This window comes from Coregonus lavaretus (genome assembly GCF_964263955.1).
Source record: "Coregonus lavaretus genome assembly, chromosome: 15".
NCBI classification, from domain to species: Eukaryota; Metazoa; Chordata; class Actinopteri; order Salmoniformes; family Salmonidae; genus Coregonus; species Coregonus lavaretus.
Window position 1 is genome coordinate 28,559,244 of NC_140002.1, and position 24,323 is coordinate 28,583,566.

Sequence of the window (24,323 nt, forward strand, 5' to 3'; positions counted from 1 at the left end):
CATGAGAGCAAATTGGGAGCCAGGGAGTTAGTCTGCAGCAGCAGCGGGCAGGCGAAGGCCTTTTCGTTCCTGGGCTGTAGCAACGCGCCTCTTACCGTGTAAGCCCTGGGGGCAGGAGAGGGAAGGGGGTGTGGGAGTGTGCTTTCTTACTGTCACAGGCCCCCATCCTATCCTACCCCTCCCACACACCCCTATTCCACCCCTCCCATACCCTCCGTACCCACCTCACCCCCTCCTATCTCTCCTCTTCCAAGGCGCTCTGCCTTAATTACCTGCAGCTCCAGTCCTGAGCCCTGACGTGGCCTGTCAGTGTACCACAGTCACTGTCTGCCACTGGGGAAGGCAGCCCAGCCCAGCACCGGACCAGACCACACCACAGACACAGACAGAGCCTTGCCCTGCTCTGTCCTCACCAAGCATGGCCATGCTGTTATGGCTAACAGCCAACCAGCAATACTACAGCCACTAGCACTCAGACAGCCTATTCTTAGGAATGGACTGGATGACATAATATGGCCAGTTGCTAGATAACTGTCTGAAGGTCAAGGGATGGTGAGATACTGTACCATTGTTGCACACACTTGTGAATATGGAGGACAATATTAAGAATTCGGTAGGCTGAATTTAGGAGCATTTAGTAGCTTGGCTGTCATCTGTTGTTGAGTGGGTGTTGTTTGGTGGAGGTAAACACATGCACAGAGCTGTAAGCACGGTCAGTTATGATCCTACATTTACTTAAATAAATCGCCTGGGTGGTTTTGAAAGCAGCAGTCGGTGATGGGCAGTTACACACTGTCACTGGACACATTTCACTGGGGCTGATTGAGCAGCCATTGATTTTCACATGAGAGACAGAGAGAGTTTTAAGTGTTCAGTACTAAGAAAAGCTCCTCCCCTAGTCAGCATGAGGAGCTGGTAGATTCCACATAAATGTTTCACATTAATATCTCTATTGTTGATTAGAGCAAGAAAATATTGATTGTAGATGGACACCACCAAATATGTTAATTCAGCGGCGCGCACACACACACACACGCGCACACACACACACACATTCACCTTGACCGGAGGAGTGTGTGATGGTGTGTAACAGACAGGAAGCCCCCAGAGCCAGACCTGAGCGGATAGGACAGGGAGGGAGCATTAGAGTCACCAGCAATCCAGAATCAGAGCCTTCACTATGGGCCTTCTCCAACAGGGAGTAACACTACAGTGCCATACATTATTTCACACCAAGAGAAGGCCCTCTTCCAAACCCAACAGCCAAACCAGCCAAACCCTTTGCTGATAGAGGGAAATAAAAAAGCCCCATTCATTATAGATGTGTTGGATTCATTATTGAACAGTATCACTTTTTTGTTCTTTGTGGTTTGGCTCATGGAAAAATGATGTCGATTAAAGGTGCAGGTCGCTGAGTGTGTTGGGTTTTTTAGAGAGGTTGTCTGTGAGGATGACTGACAGGTCAGTGGATGGTGTGTGTGTGACTTTTGGTTGTGTGTGTGTGTGTGCCTGTGCGTGTGTGTGTATGTGCGTGCATGTGAGAGAGAGAGAGAGAGAGAGAGAGAGGTAGAGGCCTTAAGCTTTGATGCAGGAGGCTGATGAAGAGAAGGTTAGTAGAGATTTGAGTTGTTCTGAATGTGAGTGCATGCGTGTGTCCTGATGCATCCCCAGGTGACCCTGCCCTAGTAGACACAGTAAGGTTAGGGAGATAGTGTGTGTGTTCAGTGGTTGTGTTGACCAAGAAGCTTTACAGTATTAAAGTGTTTTTCCTCCTCATGTCAAACCTGGCTTTCCCTGGCTATTGCATTGACTCATTTACGTCTAGAACCGGAACCAATGAAAATGTATATAAAGATAGGATTTTTCACATCTTTAGGATTAGAGAACCCGGCAACCTATTTAGTTGTGGAGTTGGAGAATCAGGTGCAAAAATAGGTGTTATTTCAGGGATTCTTGAAAGACGGGACAATTTTTTCACACATATTTTTCTTAATATTAACAACATTTGAAATATATATTTTAATAGACCAAAGTGTCAGCTATCACACCACGTAAAGGAACAACCTAATTCTTAAATGTTTTCATAAAATTAAACTAACTGGATTTATGTCAACTCCGTCAGACACTATAAAAGGCATTTGATTTTTTACATTTATTGTCCAACAAGTGTTTGAAGGCCTTGTTTACATTAGATTATTCAAATATGTAATATAAATCTCCAAATCTCTTTTTGTTTTATTTTATAGCGCTATATAATGCTCCAGGGCAAATTTTGTTAGCATTTTGGCATATTTTTCTGGATTCAGAGCATAAAACCAAATGTATAAAGCAAACATTATCCCTTAGATCTAGCACAGCAGATACATCAAAAGTGTAAGCATATGTTGCAGAACAGTGATTCCAGTCTTCTTTCAAAATATTGACAAAGAAAATAAATCTTAACCATCGTGTTAGCCAACAGTGACGGAGCTGACAAGCCACTGACCGAGTTGACAACAAATACTCTAAAAATAAATGTTCAATAGAAACAATGTAAAATATAGGAAATGTGATTAATTGTTCAGCAGTCTTATGGCTTGGGGGTAGAAGCTGTTAAGGAGCCTTTTGTACCTAGACTTGGCGCTCCGGTACCGCTTGCCATGCGGTAGCAGAGAGAACAGTCGATGACTTGGGTGACTGGAGTCTTTCACAATTTTTTGGAACCTTCCTCTGACACCGCCTAGTACAGTGGGGAAAAAAAGTATTTAGTCAGCCACCAATTGTGCAAGTTCTCCCACTTAAAAAGATGAGAGAGGCCTGTAATTTTCATCATAGGTACACGTCAACTATGACAGACAAAATGAGAAAAAAAATCCAGAAAATCACATTGTAGGATTTTTAAGGAATTTATTTGCAAATTATGGTGGAAAATAAGTATTTGGTCAATAACAAAAGTTTCTCAATACTTTGTTATATACCCTTTGTTGGCAATGACACAGGTCAAACGTTTTCTGTAAGTCTTCACAAGGTTTTCACACACTGTTGCTGGTATTTTGGCCCATTCCTCCATGCAGATCTCCTCTAGAGCAGTGATGTTTTGGGGCTGTCGCTGGGCAACACAGACTTTCAACTCCCTCCAAAGATTTTCTATGGGGTTGAGATCTGGAGACTGGCTAGGCCACTCCAGGACCTTGAAATGCTTCTTACGAAGCCACTCCTTCGTTGCCCGGGCAGTGTGTTGGGGATCATTGTCATGCTGAAAGACCCAGCCACGTTTCATCTTCAATGCCCTTGCTGATGGAAGGAGGTTTTCACTCAAAATCTCACGATACATGGCCCCATTCATTCTTTCCTTTACACGGATCAGTCGTCCCTGGTCCCTTTGCAGAAAAACAGCCCCAAAGCATGATGTTTCCACCCCCATGCTTCACAGTAGGTATGGTGTTCTTTGGATGCAACTCAGCATTCTCTGTCCTCCAAACACGACGAGTTGAATTTTTACCAAAAAGTTCTATTTTGGTTTCATCTGACCATATGACATTCTCCCAATCCTCTTCTGGATCATCCAAATGCACTCTAGCAAACTTCAGACGGGCCTGGACATGTACTGGCTTAAGCAGGGGGACACGTCTGGCACTGCAGGATTTGTGTCCCTGGCGGCGTAGTGTGTTACTGATGGTAGGCTTTGTTACTTTGGTCCCAGCTCTCTGCAGGTCATTCACTAGGTCCCCCCGTGTGGTTCTGGGATTTTTGCTCACCGTTCTTGTGATCATTTTGACCCCACGGGGTGAGATCTTGCGTGGAGCCCCAGATCGAGGGAGATTATCAGTGGTCTTGTATGTCTTCCATTTCCTAATAATTGCTCCCACAGTTGATTTCTTCAAACCAAGCTGCTTACCTATTGCAGATTCAGTCTTCCCAGCCTGGTGCAGGTCTACAATTTTGTTTCTGGTGTCCTTTGACAGCTCTTTGGTCTTGGCCATAGTGGAGTTTGGATTGTGACTGTTTGAGATTGTGGACAGGTGTCTTTTATACTGATAACAAGTTCAAACAGGTGCCATTAATACAGGTAACGAGTGGAGGACAGAGGAGCCTCTTAAAGAAGAAGTTACAGGTCTGTGAGAGCCAGAAATCTAGCTTGTTTGTAGGTGACCAAATACTTATTTTCCACTATAATTTTCAAATAAATTCATTAAATATCCTACAATGTGATTTTCTGGATTTCTTTTTCTCAATTTGTCTGTCATAGTTGACGTGTACCTATGATGAAAATTACAGGCCTCTCTCATCTTTTTAAGTGGGAGAACTTGCACAATTGGTGGCTGACTAAATACTTTTTCCCCCCACTGTATATAGGTCCAGTATGGCAGGAAGCTTGGCCCCAGTGATGTACTGGGCCCTATGCACTACCCTATGTAGCGCCATATGGTCGGATGCCAACCAGTTGCCATACCAGGCAGTGATGCAACCGGTCAGGATGCTCTCGATGGTGCAGCTGTATAACTTTTTGATGATCTGGGGACCCATGCCAAATCTTTTCAGTCTCCTGAGAGGGAAAAGGTGTTGTCGTGCCCTCTTCTCGACTGTCTTGGTGTGTTTGGACCATGATAGTTAGTTGGTGATGTGGACACCAAGGAACTTGAAACTCTCGACCCGCTCCACTACAGCCCTGTCGATATGAATGCGGGCGTGTTCGGCCCTCCTTTTCCTGTAGTCCACGATCATCTCCTTTGTCTTGCTCATGTTGAGGGAGAGGTTGTTGTCCTGGCACCACACTGCCAGGTTACTGACCTCCTCCCTATAGGCTGTCATTGTCGGTGATCAGGCCTACCATTGTTGTGTCGTCAGCAAATGTTATGATGGTGTTGGAGTCGTGCTTGGCCACGCAGTTGTGGGTGAACAGGGAGTACAGAAAGGGACTATGCACACACCCCTGAGGGGCCCCCGTGTTGAGGATCAGCGTGGCAGATGTGTTGTTGCCTACCCTTACCACCTGGGGGCGGCCCGTCAGGAAGTCCAGGATCCGGTTGCAGAGGGAGGTGTTTAGTCCCAGGGTCCTTAGCTTAGTGATGAGCTTTGTGGGCACTATGGTGTTGAACGCTGGGCTGTAGTCAATGAACAGCATTCTCACATAGGTGTTTCTTTTGTCCAGGTGGGAAAGGGCAGTGTGGAGTGCGATTGAGATTGCATCATCTGTGGATCTGTTGGGGCGGTGTGCGAATTGGAGTGGGTCTAGGGTTTCCGGGATGATGGTGTTGATGTGAACTATGACCAGCCTTTCAAAGCACTTAATGGCTACCGACGTGAGTGCTATGGGGTGGTAGTCATTTAGGCAGGTTACCTTCTCTTTCTTGTGTACAGGGACTATGGTGGTCTGCTTGAAACATGTAGGTATTAGAGACTCAGTCAGGGAGAGGTTGAAAATGTCAGTGAAGACACTTGTCAGTTGGTCCTTGCATGCTCTGAGTACACGTCCTTGTAATCTGTCTGGCCCCGCGGCCTTGTGAATGTTGACCAGTTTAAAGGTCTTGCTCACATCGGCTACGGAGAGCGTGATCACACAGTCGTCTGGAACAGCTGGTGCTCTCATGCATGCTTCAGTGTTGCTTGCCTCAAATCAAGCATTAAAGGCATTTTGCTCGTCTGGTAGGCTCGCGTCACTGGGCAGCTCCCGGCTGGGTTTCCCTTTGTAGTCCGTAATAGTTTTGCAAGCCCTGCCACATCCGACAAGCGTCAGAGCCGGTGTAGTACGATTAAATCTTAGTCCTGTATTGACGCTTTGCCTGTTTGATGGTTCGTCTGAGGGCATAGCGGGATTTCTTATAAGCGTCCGGATTAGTGTCTCGCTCCTTGAAAGCGGCAGCTCTAGCCTTTAGCTCGGTGCAGATGTTGCCTGTAATCCATGGCTTCTGGTTGGGATATGTACGTACGGTCACTGTGGGGACGATGTTGTCGATGCACTTATTGATGAAGCCGGTGACTGAGGTGGTATACTCCTCAATGCCATTGGATGAAATCCCAGAACATATTCCAGTCTGTGCTAGCAACACAGTCCTGTAGCGTAGCATCAGCGTCAATTGACCACTTCCGTATTGAGCGAGTCACTGGTACTTCCTGCTTTAGTTTTTGCTTATAAGCAGGAATCAGGAGGATAGAATTATGGTCAGATTTGCCAAATGGAGGGCGAGGGATTGCTTTGTATGCGTCTCTGTGTGTAGAGTAAAGGTGGTCTAGAGTTTTTTTTCCCTCTGGTTGCACGTGACATGCTGGTAGAAATTAGGTAAAACGGGTTTAAGTTTTCCTGTATTAAAGTCCCCGGCCACTATGAGCGCCGCTTCTGGATGAGCATTTTCTTGTTTGCTTATGGCCTTATACAGCTCGTTGAGTGCGGTCTTAGTGCCAGCATCGGTTTGTGGTGGTAAATAGACGGCTACTATCTGTTGGTAGATAGTAGATAGTGTGGCCTACAGCTTATCATGAGGTACTCTACCTCAGGCCAGCAATACCTCGAGATTTCCATAATATTAGACGTCGCGCACCAGCTGTTATTGACAAATAGACACACACCCCCACCCCTCATCTTACCAGACGTAGTTGTTCTGTCCTGCCGATGCATGGAAAACCCAGCCATCTGTATATTATCTGTGTCGTCGTTCAGCCACGACTCGGTGAAACATAAGATATTTTTTCATGTCCCCCAACGGGACATTAAAAACATAACAGTTTTTAATGTCCCGTTGGTAGGATAGTCTCAAACGGAGATCATCCAGTTTATTATCCAGTGATTGCACATTGGCCAATAGAACGGATGGTAGAGGTGGGTTACCAACTCGCCAACTAATTCTCACAGGGCACCCCGATCTCCACCCCCTGTATTTCCATATTTTCTTCACGCGAATGACAGAGGTTTGGGCCTGGTCTCATAGAAGCAGTATATCCATCACGTCGGACTCATTAAAGAGTAATAGCTGTTCTGATATCCAGAAGCTCTTTTCGGTCATAAGAGACAGTAGCAGCAACATTATGTACAAAATAAGTTACAAACACTCAAAATAGCACAGTTGGTTAGGAGCCTGTAAAATGGCAGCCATCCCCTCCGGTGCCATTATAAAAGACCCAGGCCCACCCGTGCCTATGCCCCTGGTTTGTGCTCTTAGATAGGTCTAATACAGTAAGGCATAATGTTTGGGATTAACGATAGCACAGGGTTAGCAAGAAATGTTTGTACCAAACAATCAGTCCATTTGTGTGGGGAGAAATGGAGGAAAATGTCCCTACGTGGCAATAGGCCTAGCTCACAGGCACATCACACACATCTTCATTCCCATATAATCCCGTAGCCTAATTGTGATGGATGAATAAGATCCAAAACGCCTGCAAATAACAGATATCAGCAGAGATAGAGTAGGTCTATAGTAGCCTTTCAGACCAAAAGTGGACCAAAGTGTTGCATACAGACAGACAGACAGACAGACAGACAGACAGACAGACAGACAGACAGACAGACAGACAGACAGACAGACATACAGACAGACAGACAGACAGACAGACAGACAGACAGACAGACAGACAGACAGACAGACAGACAGACAGACAGACAGACAGACAGACAGACAGACAGACAGACAGACAGACAGACAGACAGACAGACAGACAGACAGACAGACAGACAGACAGACATCTGTAGTCTGGCCCAGGCTGATGGATGTGTATTGATAGGATAGACATGCATCTTTCATCTGTCCTTTTAAGATTCCCTCTGCCTGGTTTTGAGCTTTCCCTTGCTTTTCTCCTCTCAGTATTACCAATAGATTCTCAGAAGTAGAGCTGATACTCTGTAAAGCAACTGTTTATACTTCAGTCAGGCAGCAATGTTTATTTCATGTGATCTGACCGTTTTATTACTGCTGTTAATGAGATGATTATTCACACAAACACCTTCTACAAGTTCACTGACAGCACCACCCACACACACATGGTCGTTTTTAGTGTTAACAGTCTGTTGATTTAGCTCAGTTTGACTAGGTCATTCAGTTAATAAGACAGCTGAAGATGGCTTGGTCATAAGAGACAGCTAAGTATTTTATGATGTGTGAGGTTGTGGTAGTATTTTACATTACAGCACGGCATAAAGTGGTGATAACGGGGTGCAACAGTCACTGCTCTCAGTGACATTCAGAAAGTAAGTGGTGAGGAGAGCTAACAGTATCCTAGACTGTCCTGATTAACCCCTCCTTGACCATTTTGCGCTTCTCCCCTCAGGTCATCGTTTTAGACTTCCCTAACTCAATAGCAACAGATACAATAACTATTTTATCCCATAGGCCATAAACTTTCTGAATCTGCACATGAAATGAAATGTATTTTTATTGCTGCACAATGTTTGCTCCTTTTTATCAATCTCATTGTTTCATGTTATGTGTATATCGGTTGTATGGTTGTAACTGTTTTTATTGTTGAACCCTGACTGCACAACAACTTTCTCAATTGGTACAATAAAGATTACTTGAACTTGAACATGGCAATAGGTAACAAAGTTAGGCTATATTTTGTTCATTTAGATACATTTGTCTTGGTCAATGAGCATTGCAGTACATACAAGTCCTCAGACTGTATCTATCACATAGCATGTATTGTATGTATCTCATGTTATCCACTGTCTAACTCCAGTCATTTGGGCTGTGAGTCAGTGTGGGCATTCATGGAGGTCCAGGAGAAGATAATAAATGGTCATTTCGGCCAGGACGTAATGTGTACTCTACACTTTGTGTGAGAGAGATGCACTGTCTTGTTATTTGTTGTTTGTTTTCCGGCACCTGCGTCCCCCTGCTCTGTACAGGCTGAGCAAGCCTGGATGCGAGAGACAGGGTCAGGTGACCATGAAGGAGAGCTGAAGGTTACCGAGGAACTGAGAGGTGAGGAAAGGGAGAAAGAGGGGAGGTGAGGGAGAGGGAGAGAGAAAGGAGGGGAGGAGAGGAGAGAGAGTGGGATGGAGAGGAAAGGGAGAGCGAAAGCGAGAGAAAGACAGAGAGAGACAGAATGAAGAGGAAAAAAGGAGGAGTGTGCATTTTCTGGAGAGAGCACTGAAGAGCTGCAGAGACAGCGAGAATGGGAGAATGCCTCTAACATCCCTAGTGGCCTTTTTCACTTTCTCTCTTTCTCTCTCGTTCTCTCTCTGCTAATAACTGCCTGTATCTTATTGTCTGAGTGCTTTCAATCTCTCTCTCTCTCTCCTCACTTTACCTCACTGTTTTCCTTGACAATACTCTGAAAAAAAAAAAAAAAAAAAAATCTCTAAAGTATCTCCTACATTGGGCTCTGGGCTCTGGCAGCGCCTGCATGCGTCCGTCACGGCTTCACTGTTTTAAGGAATCAGCCGTCCAGAAACGGGGGCTACATTTTTTATGAGAATGTAAAAAGGTCAGCCTTTCTTTGTTTTTCGCCTTTCAAACACACTCAGAGCTCAGCTTTGATGGCTCTTTGTTTGCATTTAGAACCTGCAAAGTACAACAGAGGAGGCTGGCCCTATTCTCCAAACAAGAGCTATACACCTTATGTGACCTGTATGTATTCTGACTGTCTCTGCTAAGAGGGATCCAGCCATTGTCCATCCATTCCCTCTGTAATGGCTGACGATGGAGCTGGTTGTATTTATATTTATGAGAGCTTCAGGCTAACTCTTAGCATGTATTAATGCTTTGATGAGCCACCTGCAGCTGCCTAGCTGGTCTGAGAGCTATTGATCTGTGTGTTAAACACAGTGGTAAATACAGCGAGGACACACACTCACTCACACTCACTCACACACGCACACACACACACACACACACACACACACACACACACACACACACACACACACACACACACACACACACACACACACACACACACAAATCAAATTGTATTGGTCACATGCGCCGAATACAACAGGTGCAGACATTACAGTGAAATGCTTACTTACAGCCCTTAACCAACAGTGCATTTATTTATAACAAAAAAAGTAAAAATAAAACAACAACAAAAAAAGTGTTGAGAAAAAAAGAGCAGAAGTAAAATAAAATAACAGTAGGGAGGCTATATATACAGGGGGGTACCGGAGCAGAGTCAATGTGCGGGGGCACCGGCTAGTTGAGGTAGTTGAAGTAATATGTACATGTGGGTAGAGTTAAAGTGACTATGCATAAATAATTAACAGAGTAGCAGCAGCGTAAAAAGAATGGGGTGGGGGGGCAGTGCAAATAGTCCGGGTAGCCATGATTAGCTGTTCAGGAGTCTTATGGCTTGGGGGTAGAAGCTGTTGAGAAGTCTTTTGGACCTAGACTTGGCACTCCGGTACCGCTTGCCGTGCGGTAGCAGAGAGAACAGTCTATGACTAGGGTGGCTGGAGTCTTTGACAATTTTGAGGGCCTTCCTCTGACACCGCCTGGTATAGAGGTCCTGGATGGCAGGAAGCTTGGCCCCAGTGATGTACTGGGCCATACGCACTACCCTCTGTAGTGCCTTGTGGTCGGAGGCCAAGCAGTTGCCATACCAGGCGGTGATGCAACCAGTCAGGATGCTCTCGATGGTGCAGCTGTAGAATTTTTTGAGGATCTGAGGACCCATGCCAAATCTTTTCAGTCTCCTGAGGGGGAATAGGCTTTGTCATGCCCTCTTCACGACTGTCTTGGTGTGTTTGGACCATGATAGTTCGTTGGTGATGTGGACACCAAGGAACTTGAAGCTCTCAACCTGTTCCACTATAGCCCCGTCGATGAGAATGGGGGCGTGCTCAGTCCTCTTTTTTTTCCTGTAGTCCACAATCATCTCCTTTGTCTTGGTCACGTTGAGGGAGAGGTTGTTGTCCTGGCACCACACGGCCAGGTCTCTGACCTCCTCCCTATAGGCTGTCTCATCGTTGTCGGTGATCAGGCCTACCACTGTTTTGTCATCGGCAAACTTAATGATGGTGTTGGAGTCGTGCCTGGCCATGCAGTCATGGGTGAACAGAGAGTACAGGAGGGGACTGAGCACGCACCCCTGAGGGGCCCCCGTGTTGAGGATCAGTGTGGCAGATGTGTTGTTACCTACCCTTACCACCTGGGGGCGGCCCGTCAGGAAGTCCAGGATCCAGTTGCAGAGGGAGGTGTTTAGTCCCAGGATCCTTAGCTTAGTGATGAGCTTAGAGGGCACTATGGTGTTGAAGCTGAGCTGTAGTCAATGAATAGCATTCTCACATAGGTGTTCCTCTTGTCCAGGTGGGAAAGGGCAGTGTGGAGTGCAATAGAGATTGCATCATCTGTGGATCTGTTGGGGCGGTATGCAAATTGGAGTGGGTCTAAGGTTATCTTAGTGTCCTTGGGCACGGGGACTATGTTGGTCTGCTTGAAACATGTTGGTATTACAGACTCAGTCAGGGACATGTTGAAAATGTCAGTGAAGACACTTGCCAGTTGGTCAGCACATGCTCGGAGTACACGTCCTGGTAATCCGTCTGGCCCTGCGGCCTTGTGAATGTTGACCTGCTTAAAAGTCTTACTCACATTGGCTACGGAGAGCGTGATCACATAGTCATCCGGAACAGCTGGTGCTCTCATGCATGCTTCAGTGTTGCTTGCCTCGAAGCGAGCATAGAAGTGGTTTAGCTCGTCTGGTAGGCTTGTGTCACTGGGCAGCTCGCGGCTGTGCTTCCCTTTGTAGTCTGTAATAGTTTTCAAGCCCTGCCACATCCGACGAGCGTCAGAGCCAGTGTAGTACGATTCAATCTTAGTCCTGTATTGACTCTTTGCCTTTTTGATGGTTCGTCGGAGGGCATAGCGGGATTTCTTATAAGCGTCCGGGTTAGAGTCCCATTCCTTGAAAGCGGCAGCTCTACCCTTTAGCTCAGTGCGGATGTTTCCTGTAATCCATGGCTTCTGGTTGGGGTATGTACGTACGGTCACTGTGGGGACGACATCATCGATGCACTTATTGACACACACACGCACACACACACACATGAACACATGCACACACATACACACACTGACTTCAGGACTGATACAGGGGCAAAATTGGTGTGCCGCCGGCCGCTCTGGTCCATGGCTGTGTTGTGGAGCATGCAGTTACTACACCATGCTATTCAGACCACTCATCAATCAGCCATGTGATACTTGGTTGTGTGTGTGTGCTCCCAAACAGCCAATCTATTGAACTGTTAATGTTGGGGTCTCACGGTTTCCTGTTAGCCGATCAATATGGTGCAGTGCTAGACGTCCATAAGGATGGAGCACTCTTGCATTTCCCTTCGCTATTCAATGCTTATGGAAGTCTCAATACAGTTCATGATCATATAATTTTGGTAAGAAACTAAAACAACACCTGCCATCCAATCTTGAGCTCCCCCATGTCTGTAGGTTTGAGGTACAAATAGTTCTGTGACTATGTGTATATAAAGGAAATCCTGTGCATTTAGGTATGTGTGAAGTGAGTGTTTAAATGCAATATCTGCACAACAAACATGAATATTATGCAAGTATTTGTATATGCTATACCAGACTAGGTGGAAGCAGGTTGTGGTGGTTGGAGCCCTTGTTAGGAATTGATGAAGCACTCAAATGTTTGTTCCCAGAGGAGGGGGATTGGCAGCACAGGCAGGCATGTAGGTAGGCTGGGTAGAGACAGGGCAGGGAATGAGGCAGGCTGGGTAGAGACAGGGCAGGGAATGAGGCAGGCTGGGTAGCGACAGGGCAGGGAATGAGGCAGGCTGGGTAGAGACAGGGCAAGGAATGAGGCAGGCTGGGTAGAGACAGGGCAGGGAATGAGTCAGGCTGGGTAGCGACAGGGCAGGGAATGAGGCAGGCTGGGTAGCGACAGGGCAGGGAATGAGGCAGGCTGGGTAGAGACAGGGCAGGGAATGAGGCAGGCTGGGTAGAGACAGGACAGGTAATGAGGCAGGCTGGGTAGAGACAGGGCAGGGATTGAGGCAGGCTGGGTAGCGACAGGGCAGGGAATGAGGCAGGCTGGGTAGAGACAGGGCAGGGAATGAGGCAGGCTGGGTAGAGACAGGGCAGGGAATGAGGCAGGCTGGGTAGAGACAGGGCAGGGAATGAGGCAGGCTGGGTAGCGACAGGGCAGGGAATGAGGCAGGCTGGGTAGAGACAGGGCAGGGAATGAGGCAGGCTGGGTAGAGACAGGGCAGGGAATGAGGCAGGCTGGGTAGAGACAGGGCAGGGAATGAGGCAGGCTGGGTAGAGACAGGGCAGGGAATGAGGCAGGCTGGGTAGAGACAGGGCAGGGAATGAGGCAGGCTGGGTAGCGACAGGGCAGGGAATGAGGCAGGCTGGGTAGAGACAGGGCAGGGAATGAGGCAGGCTGGGTAGAGACAGGGCAGGGAATGAGGCAGGCAGGTAGCGACAGGGCAGGGAATGAGGCAGGCTGGGTAGAGACAGGGCAGGGAATGAGGCAGGCTGGGTAGAGACAGGGCAGGGAATGAAGCAGGCTGGGTAGAGACAGGGCAGGGAATGAGGCAGGCTGGGTAGAGACAGGGCAGGGAATGAGGCAGGCTGGGTAGAGACAGGGCAGGGAATGAGGCAGGCAGGTAGCGACAGGGTAGGGAGTGAAGCAGGTTGGGTAGTGACAGGCCAGGGAGTGTAGGATCACACACCAACAGGTAGGCTTTCTACAATGACAAGACAGGTTGTGGGAATACTCTGGAAAAATATTTGTTACCTAATTAAGTCGCTACAAACTGTGATGAGATGACAAACACACAACAGCAATTCCAATCTATTTGCTATTAAGAAAAAAATACAATTTTGGTATCGTTCTCAACAGTTTGTTTCATATCCAATAATAATCCATCTAACTAAATGACGGCCATATAAGAAGCAGATAATGTATTTAGGAGGACTCACCCCAAAGCCCATGTTAACAATAAGGCAGACACACTAGGTGACATGGAGTGCTTGCCTAGTATCTTTGATTTCCCAGAAGCCTTGGTGCATGCCTACGCAGCACACCATACCAGCTCATAAAGGATTGGTGCAGTATTGGGTTGGGGGGGAAGGGGGAAGGGGTGGAGTAGCAGCATCCACCCGCACACACGCCACGTTTCTTAGGGGGGTCGTGGCTCAGCCCTCCACCAGCAGCCCTCCAGCCGCAGTTTCCCATCATGCACTGTGTTTGTAATCAGGTCTGGTGCTATGCTGGCCCTCCCAGTTCCACTCCTCTCCCTCGGCTCCTCTGAAATGCCTCTTAATACTGAACAACTCTCCTTTCTCCATTCCTCCTCACTGCAGTTGAAAATAGCACTTTGGCCATGCAGTCAGAGCACAAAACCATTACAGCACCACAGACTCAAAGTGAATTACAACATAAGAAATCTTAGCGATAAATGCATAGTAGAGCTCTGTCTATTCCAAAACAAAAGCGTGATTTAAAAGCTCTACTGACAAGGCATTCAGATGTTTTAGTTTAGAAATATTGCAAAATGGCCTCCATTGCTAAGATGGAGACTGGTACTTCTGGCCATTCATCGGTTGTTCTTTGTTAGTTTCAGTTTTTTTTTCTGATACTCAGAATGTTACATTGTTAAACAACCCCCATAAAAATACCCCCCAAATAAGGGGATAGAGAATACATTCCTGAAAAATCGTCTACAAAAACGTAAAAATGCTCAGTGTTTTTTCTTCACGTTGATCAGGATCAGGGATATATTGGTCAAAATCAAAGGTGGCTAAAGGCTGAACGTTGGTTGAGAAGCTGGGCAGCAGAAAACCTAAACGCTACCAATGACTAACATTCCCTCCTCTGCTCTGTTTTCCTTGCAGTTTTCAGTGAAGATCTACGTTCCAGCTTATATTTTGTCAATGCATCTGTGCAAGAGGTAGTGTTTGCCAGCACCACAGGGACCTCGGTGCCCTGTCCCGCCGTAGGCGTGCCCCCCGCCTCGCTGCGCTGGTACCTGGCCACCGGAGAGGAGATCTACGATGTCCCCGGGATCCGCCACGTGCACCCCAATGGCACCCTCCAGATCTTCCACTTCAACCCCTCCAGCTTCAGCAACCTCATCCACGACAACACCTACTATTGCACAGCGGAGAACCCTTCAGGGAAAATCAGGAGCCAAGATGTCCATATTAAGGCTGGTGAGTTGTCCATCTGCTTGGTTTATGCATACAGTAGCAGTGATGGGAGAATTATTATTATTATTTAAAAGATCATTGCTAGGTAGTTAACGTTAGCTAGCGCTAGTCTGCGGTCCCTGCGCCAAAACTCCAGTATTTCTCCTTCTATAGCTTGTTCTCCATCTTCATTTTACATGGTGAGCCAACATGTTTTCAGCAGTTTTATTTCCATGACTGATCAAAACTTGTTTTGTTATGGCTCTCTCTTGTCTCTGTTAGGAACATCAAATCGCAATAAAATCACAGAATCGAATCACAATACATATAGAATCGTGATACATATCGTAAGGGCACCTAAGTATCGTGATAATATTGTATTGTGAGGTCCCTGGCCGTTCCCAGCCCTACAGTATAGTGGTCAGTGGTCAGTGTGGGTAAGGAAATGGACAGTTGATTACAGAGGTGGGAATTAGGGCTGCAGACAGTGTGGATATGTTGAACATAAGCTTGTTGGTCACTAAATGGGGTATAGTATACCACTTGGGTGACTAGTGACCACCAGCTAAACATTTCAGCTGGTGATGTTTAGACAGGGATGTCACATTTGTTACGCTTGTGAGCAAAGCAGTGAAGAAAGTAAAGAAACAAAATATATAGACAGCATATAATTTGCCAGAACAGAAAAAATGAAAGTAAATTCATTGAGGACTCTCATTTCTTGTTTCCCCCATCTCTTCCAGTTCTACGAGAGCCCTACACGGTCCGTGTGGAGGACCAGAAAGCCATGAGAGGCAATGTGGCGGTGTTCAAGTGCATTATCCCAGCCTCGGTGGAGGCCTACATCACTGTTGTGTCCTGGGAGAAAGACACAGTGTCAATCAACGTCCAGAGTAAGTCTCTGCTCTCTAATCACTACTGTAATGTATATAGAGAACATGTTATGTAAAAAACCTTGACAAAACCAGTCTGGTAAATGAGTATCACACTGCAAGAAAAGAAGGCCATAGGTCTGAGATAGCTAAGTGTTTTGACCCCAGGGATGTGTGGATGTGTGGATGTGCTTTGCCCCGTCTGTCTGCAAGGCCTTTTGAGGTCAGACTAGACTAGTAGATTAGCGCCCCTGCCCCTTGTCCCTGTTCCAGCCATGCAACCAACCCATTATGTTGTGTTGTGTGTCCACGTCTGTCGGACCCCATGACAGAGTGTCCCTATTTCCCTGCTGACCCAGGCTGGACGAGAGTCTTCCACGAGAGCAGGGAGGAGGGCATGGCAGCCCTGTGGTGTCACTTAGCCTCAGTGCTATTGACCCAGTTCTCTGGTGATGGGAGCCATTGCACGGTCTGCGTCGCTCGTCTACTCGATTGTTTCCTAGCCCCCGGGGGCATATTCACTTTATGTTGGGCATTTAACAAACTCAATAGACAAAGCTAATGTTGTTTTGGCTTTTGAACGGAGGGCAAATGCAGTGATTTATTTTTTGTTGACGTTTTACAATTTGTCCACTGAGGTGAAAGCAACCATGTTGAAATCTATATCAATCTCTTAATTGTCCATAAATGGATTAGCAAGCCCCCTTTATCAAATCAAATCAAATCAAATTGTATTTGCCACATGCGCCTAATACAACAGGTGTAGACATTACCGTGAAATGCTTACTTACAGCCCTTAACCAACAATGCATTTATTTTTTTATAAAAAAGTAAAATAAAACAACAACAACAACAACAAAAAAGTGTTGAGAAAAAAAGAGCAGAAGTAAAATAAAATAACAGTAGGGATACATACATACAGTATACATTTTACATTTTACATTTTAGTCATTTAGCAGACGCTCTTATCCAGAGCGACTTACAGTTAGTGAGTGCATACATTTTTCATACATGTTTCATATACTGGGGGGGTACCGGTGCAGAGTCAATGTGCAGGGGCACCGGCTAGTTGAGGTAGTTGAGGTAGTTGAGGTAATATGTACATGTGGGTAGAGTTAAAGTGACTATGCATAAATAATTAACAGAGTAGCAGCAGCGTAAAAAGATGGGATGGGGGTGGGGGGGCAGTGCAAATAGTCCGGGTAGCCATGATTAGCTGTTCAGGAGTCTTATGGCTTGGGGGTAGAAGCTGTTGAGAAGCCTTTTGGACCTAGACTTGGTGCTCCGGTACCGCTTGCCGTGCGGTAGCAGAGAGAACAGTCTACGACTAGGGTGGCTGGAGTCTTTGACAATTTTGAGGGCTTTCCTCTGACACCGCCTGGTATAGAGGTCCTGGATGGCAGGAAGCTTGGCCCCAGTGATGTACTGGGCCGTACGCACTACCCTCTGTAGTGCCTTGCGGTCGGAGGCCGAGCAGTTGCCATACCAGGCGGTGATGCAACCAGTCAGGATGCTCTCGATGGTGCAGCTGTAGAACTTTTTGAGGATCTGAGGACCCATGCCAAATCTTTTCAGTCTCCTGAGGGGGAATAGGCTTTGTCATGCCCTCTTCACAACTGTCTTGGTGTGTTTGGACCATGATAGTTTGTTGGTGATGTGGACACCAAGGAACTTGAAGCTCTCAACCGTCCCTCTGTAAGTCTCACTGGGGTTAGGCCCACTTTAGGCTAGGTTGCTATGCAGAACCTAACGATGCACCACTCAAAGAGCTCCAGTGTCTGCATGCATGGAAAGACGGGCTAATGACTGTGAAAAATACACACATTTAAGAAGACAGTGGGTAGGAGTTGCATTGCAGTAAAGTGCATTGTCTATGTCAGTGGTCGTAGGTCAACCCTGGCTGCTCTGTTCTTTATTTGGCTCTTATTATTGTCCATCCTGATGCCTAGTCACTTTACCTGCCTTCATGTACATATCTACCTCAAGTACCTCGTACCTCTGCACATTGATCTGGTACTGGTACTCCCTGTATAAAGCGCCATTCTTGTGTATTTTATTTTATTCCTCTTGTGTTGCTATTTTTATTATTAAACGCTGCATTGTTGGGAAGGGCTCGTAAGCAAGTTGTATTAGGCGCATGTGACAAATAAAATTAGATTTGATTAGATTTTTGGTACTGGTGAGCTACTGGGTGTGCAGGCTTTTGTTGCAGCCCAGCACTGTCTTACAGTACACAACTGATTGAAACAATGTACTGCTTATCAGGACCTTGACTAGTTAAACCAGATGGTTAATGCAGGGCTGGAACAAAAAGCTGCACACCATATACTGTAGTTCTCCAGGCTCAGAGTTGAGGACCACTGATGAATCTAATAGATGATGCATCATTATACTGAACCTTTTTTCATGACATGGTTCAAAACACAAACAATATGGTAACATCATTTTAGATGGAAAGACAAAATGGTAAAGTGATGATTGTGTGGCAGGAATTATAGCAATGATTTGAAGAGGGGAAAATAAGGCTCATATCCTATTAATTTGTGTCTATAGCTACATGCTCTCCTCTGATAAGCATCTGATTCTCACTAAGATATGAGTGAAGATATAGGTGAGGATAAAGCAATGACACCCACACATGTATATTTTCTCTGCTCTGCGGTGTGGCTGGTTGGCTGCTATAGCAGAATGCAGGATCAATCCTGTTATGTATTGTTCTTGAATGTTTTCATTCCAATAGTGAAGGGTTCTAAGTACCTTCCATCCACAACTGTCTTATAGATTTGGTCCTTCTGAGAACCATTTTATGAATCTCATCATGCATTCATTCTTCTTACCTTTACTGTTTGTGAGTCGGACTTAGACAAGGGGATATTATGAGATGTGTCCAATAGTACCAAATCAAGTTTATTTGTCACAGCAGGTATAATCAGTACAGTGAAATGCTTGCTTGCAATCTCTTCCTCAACAATGCAGTCCTATAAAAGAAATGCACACAATAATCAAATAAGTACACCCTCTGTAGAGTACTCATGAGAATAATAAAAGAAATACACACGATAATATACACTATATACAAGGTCAGTATCAGTACCAATTAATGAAAGGGATACTGGTGGCAAGCTCTTCCTGTATCTACAATGCTGATGATACTGAGGGTCTAATTCAACTGAAACCTCAAAAGAGCTTCTCATATTGCAAGAAACCATTTTTGTTGCATTGATAGCCTCTGACAAAACCGTTTTTGTTTCATGCAGAAGTAAACTCTAAATTCTGTTGATATTTTATTGATTGACATTCTATTGATAAAACCAACCCCAACAATTATTCTCCATCAATACCAAAAATAGTGTTCTTATTGGATTTGTTTGTGTCGTGTTGTGTTGCTGATTCTGCTGCTGTTGCCTCACAGAGAGAGACACAGCCCTAGCAGTGTTGCTCCATTCCCCAGGTGCAGGCTGAGGGCTGGGCTGTGCTGCAGTCACTGAAGAAGGCCTTGTAGTGATTTGCCGTGGCCTGATCTGGCCTCCACTGCATTCAGCATGAGTGGGGCCGGACCCCAGCACTGCAGAGAGGCACACACACACACACGCTCTACACACTCTTTCTCATTCCACACACAAGCCACACACCAGGGCCATCGGCCATCACAGTACATAGCCCTTTTCTGCTCCACCCTCCCATCTCTCTCTCTCTCTCTCTTTACCTCTCACGCCACAGTCAATCTCTCTGTCCTTGTACTGTACTGCAAAGTGATAAGATACATAATGACATGGGAAGTCATCCAATCAATATTCAAAATCTACCCTCAGTTGTCTTAGTAGCATCCTGATACTATCAGTATATACAGGGTGTCTGACTGTATGTATTACACCTGATCAGTTCACACACTATGTGATATAATGGTGTTCAGAAACAACACACTATTCATGTTGTTCTTATTCCTGTCTTATTGGTATTCATGCAAGCTTCCCTGATGTCTTCTTCTGGTTGGGAGTTCGACACTGTTGCCTATCTATCTGTTGTATTTCATAGTTTATTGCTCATGCTTAGTTGACATTTTCAAGTCGTTAAGCGTCCAGCTTGTCAGTCGTGTGTCACCTGGCTGCTGGTTGCTGTGTGGGAGACAAGCCAACCACACCATGGTGCTTAATTGGCTGTGTGTAATGTAGCTTTGAAGTAAATATCAAGAGTTTTATCAAAAGCCAGGCCGTTATCATCATGTGCTCATGGGCTGGTGTTTTCCTCTTTCTCCTCTGTTTCCTCATCATGCCAGCTCTCCCCCACTCTCTCTCTCTCTCTCTCTCTCTCTCTCTCTCTCTCTCTCTCTCTCTCTCTCTCTCTCTCTCTCTCTCTCTCTCTCTCTCTCTCTCTCTCTCTCTCTCTCTCTCTCTCTCTCTCTCTCTCTCTCTCAGGGGAATCATGTTGTAGCATTTGTTTCACCCTGGTGTATTGTTACTGGTCTGTATGTCACCATGGACACAGTGAAGACACCACAGGGAACATGGCAGCCGGTGTGTAAACAGTCCGCTCTGTCACTGGGGCCATGATGTCACCACACAATATATACAATATAAATATATATAATATCAGTATTACTATCCGCATTTTGTAATGCGTTGGAGCAACACCATTGAATATTCTATGTCATACATGAATGTAAATGAGTATAAAGCTCAGGTTTGTAGTCTTTGTAGCTATTCAACAGTTAAGTATAAAATCAGCATTTGTAGCTGTATTGATGTTGCCTTATTGTAGACCCTGGGTGAGGAGAAAATAAAATGGGAGGGAATCATTTCTCATAATCAGGTGTCATGGTGTGTTGAATGTATAGGGTAGAGTTCATACAATATAGTACGCTCGCTGTCGGTTTTGCCCAGTATGGAAGCAGCATAGGCATTGGTGAATGCTGCATAGCCTTGAGAAGGGGGCTGGGGCTGGGGCGGAGGAGGGATAATGGTTTTACTGGTCCCTGTGTGCTGGAGACAGAGCGAGAGAAAAGAGGGAGGGGAGGGAAGGAAGGAAGGAAGGAAGGAAGGAAGGAAGGAAGGAAGGAAGGAAGGAAGGAAGGAAGGAAGGAAGGAAGGAAGGAAGGAAGGAAGGAAGGAAGGAAGGAAGGAAGGAAGGAAGGAAGGAAGGAAGGAAGGAAGGAAGGAAGGAAGGAAGGAGGAGGAGGAAGAAGAGAGGGAGAATGACTAACATGGTCGTGTTTCTGGGAGCCCTAGCCATGTTGGAGGAGGAAGGTGGAGTGAGGTGAGGGTTTCTCTCCTCCTTCCTCTCTCTCCCTCTGCCTCCCTCTTTTCCTCTCTCTCCCTCTGCCTCCCTCTTTTCCTCTCTCTCCCTCTGCCTCCCTCTTTTCCTCTCTCTCCCTCTGCCTCCCTCTTTTTCTCTCTCTCTCTCTGTCGACATGCAGGGTTTGGACTCTGACGTGTGACAGGCTGGATGAAGAGTATTTTTTGAGCGCTTGTCATTCCTTCTCTCAATGACTGGCTGGAGTATTGTTATACACACATAAAATGGGTCAGGCGGCCTGTGGAGGATTGAGTGATTGTACAGATGTACGGACCGCAGACACAGACACAGACAAGGCTCGAATTAAGGTTGAATGTACTCTGCAGCCGAGCACTCCTTGCTAAAATAAAGGAGATAAATAAAAAATAAATGGTGTGCTGTATAGCGAGCGAGGGAGAGAGTGTTTCTAGTGTAGCCAGCGTTCTTGTCCTCCTCTCACAGGCTCCCAGCTGGTTCTCCCCCCACGCCCAGTGGCAGGGGGCTTAGCGGGAGAAATAAAGGGAGATATGAAGGGATACACAGAAGAAAAGAGAGGGAGGAAAATCAATACCTGTGCGCATGAATCAGACTGCGGCTGCCACAAAGCATTATGAGAACATGACGAGAGAGATGCATTTGTGCGCAGGGAGGTGTGCACACAGCATGATAAGCATGGGGGTAAGGGGGTAAGGGAGGAGAGAGGAGGGGAAGCCAAAATGTCCCCCTTATTTTATCATCCAAGCACTTCTATTAGATTGTGAAATGTTTTAAAGATCCTATGAAGATCCTAATACTGTTGTAGACCCTCAGTGAGCATTTGTGAGTGTTGATAAATAATGTAATTCAGATCCATATGTGGTTAGCTAGATTCTAACAGTCTAGATTTTATCATCCTTCCCCTGCTCCACTCCCAGACCCAGAAAGTCAGAGATATTAATTCCCTTCTCTCCCCCACCATCAACACCACCACCACCTTCTTCCCTGCACTGATCAAACTCCCACCTCCGCACTGTGGCTGTTTGCTCACGAATAACCACAATTTGTTCCTTATTAAACTCTAGGGGCTGGGAACGATTAGAGCTGCGAGCCGATGTGAGGGAGGGGGGACTAAGCGCAGCTTAATATTTACACTGAGCAAAGGCTCCTAGGTGCTGCTGCAATTTGGCACATGTATCTTGGTGTTGGTAGTGGTGGTAGTGTTGATGCCAGGGCTGTAGGCACTGGGGAGACATGCCCTGCCAGAACCACCCAATCAGATTAAGCAAAAACAAAAATACTGAGGAGTATTACAAAAATACTCCTCAGCAACCCTCCCCCTGCCAGTCATACGTGGCCACCGTCCAAGATACAGATTAGCAATAAACGCAACATGAGCTAATCATGGAAGGAGCCACACATTAATTAACATTTATTTCTGTGGACTGGATGTTTTGGAGGCCCTGATTTATCAGTGGGTCAAAGGGAAGAGAGTGGAGAATGTGTGTTTTTGTGACATTAGGATGGTGGCGTTTCCGATGACTTGAACTATACTAGTGTCTCTCTGGGTCCCTCTTGTTTTGTGGCGAGCCACACACGTGACAAGACAAGGTACATATGAACCATGTTCATCCCACAAGGCCTTTTCTTTGCCTATACATCACAGTCAGGTTGCAGAGACAGACAGTAATGTTGCTCAGTGTATCTGTCATGATAGGGCTCATAAGCTCAGGAACGAGATGAAGACTTATGACTCTGTCTCTCTCCGTCTGAACAGGTGTTGCTAACCAGCATAAGGGCACCATAGAACAAATCCCAAGACAAACAAAATTGTTTCGAAAACATACACTCTTAGAAAAAAAGGTGTTATCTAGAACCAAAAAGGGTTCTTTGGCTGTGCCCACAGGAGAACCCTTTGAAGAACCCCTTTTGATTCCAGGTAGAACCTGTTTGGTTCCAGGTAGAAGCCTTTCCACAGAGGGTTCTACATGGAACCCAAAAGATTTCTACCTGGAACCAAAAAGGGTTCTACCTGGAACCAAAAAGGGTTCTACCTGGAACCAAAAAGGGTTATCCTATGGGGACAGCCGAATAACCCTTTTGGAACCCTTTTTTTGTAAGAGATGTATTTAGGCCTTTCTTTAAATAGTCATTTTCTAGTCATGATTTCTGTCTGGTCTTTTGAGGCTTTACTGTTTTTTTGGGGTTGTACTTCCAGCATATAAGCAGTGTTGAACCATAATGTAAGAGCAGCAGCAGCAAGACAGCAAGGAGAAGTAAGGCAGAAAAAATTGTGTTGTACTGGAGCTAGAGATGACGGTGACAAACACACAACGAGGCGAGCGTCAGTCTCAGCCAGAGAGAAACAAATCTCCTTAGCACCGCGCTATTACTCTCTGTCAGTAAAAAAAGAGGGGAAGGCTATTCCTCCCTCCTCCTCATCTCTACCTCCATCCCTCAGTTTTGCCCATGTTTAACCTTACTGTTGATGATGGTGACGTCAACATTAGGTGATCCATAAGACCGACATTTGACTGGCGACAAGGGCGTCCCGCAATCTCAACATCTGCATGGGAACTGCAGCAGGCTGATAGCAGAGAGAGGTGTGTGTGTGTTTGCAGGGAGGTGGAGGGGAGGGGGGTGTAGGCTGTGAATGGCTGCTCTTATCGTATGTGTGCAGCTGCTGCAGTGTCTTTGAGAGACAGAGGGGCTGTCCCTGCATGCCACTCACTCTCCCTATTCACAGCGAAGACACTCTCTCTTCCTCTCTCTCTTCCTCTCTCTCTCTCTTCCTCGCTCTCGCTCTCTCTGCCTGTGCTGCATTTACTGTCAAGGGAGTGAGAAGGAAATAAGAAAAACATGACTTGAGCTTTGATGCAGACGCAACAAATGGGTCCATGTTTTCACATTTTCAGGGACAGGCGAGAAGTGAAATGTCGTTTGACATCAGAGCATTACTCTTCTGATGTTTGTGTGTGTGTGTGTTTGCGTGTGTGCGCATGGTAGGATGTGTGTGTTTGTTTACACAAGGATTTTGCTTTTCAATAGACCTTTACATATTGAACTATATATGAAGAGTTTCATTCCAAAACGCTACATATACATTTTCAGAAATGTTGGTAAATGACCTTTTTCTCTT

The 24,323-nt window shown here is 46.1% G+C and overlaps 1 protein-coding gene across 1 annotated transcript in view; it reads left to right on the forward strand.

The window, feature by feature from the left end:
• Positions 1 to 24,323, forward strand: part of LOC311142507 (cell adhesion molecule DSCAM-like) — a gene marked incomplete at both ends in the record, with an annotated part of 151,585 nt that overhangs the window by 18,939 nt on the left and 108,323 nt on the right. Inside the window, 2 exons of the mRNA XM_084178167.1 lie at positions 14,772 to 15,089; positions 15,809 to 15,958. Coding sequence (XP_084034293.1) covers positions 14,772 to 15,089; positions 15,809 to 15,958 — 468 coding nt within the window. The remainder of the gene's footprint in view (positions 1 to 14,771; positions 15,090 to 15,808; positions 15,959 to 24,323) is intronic.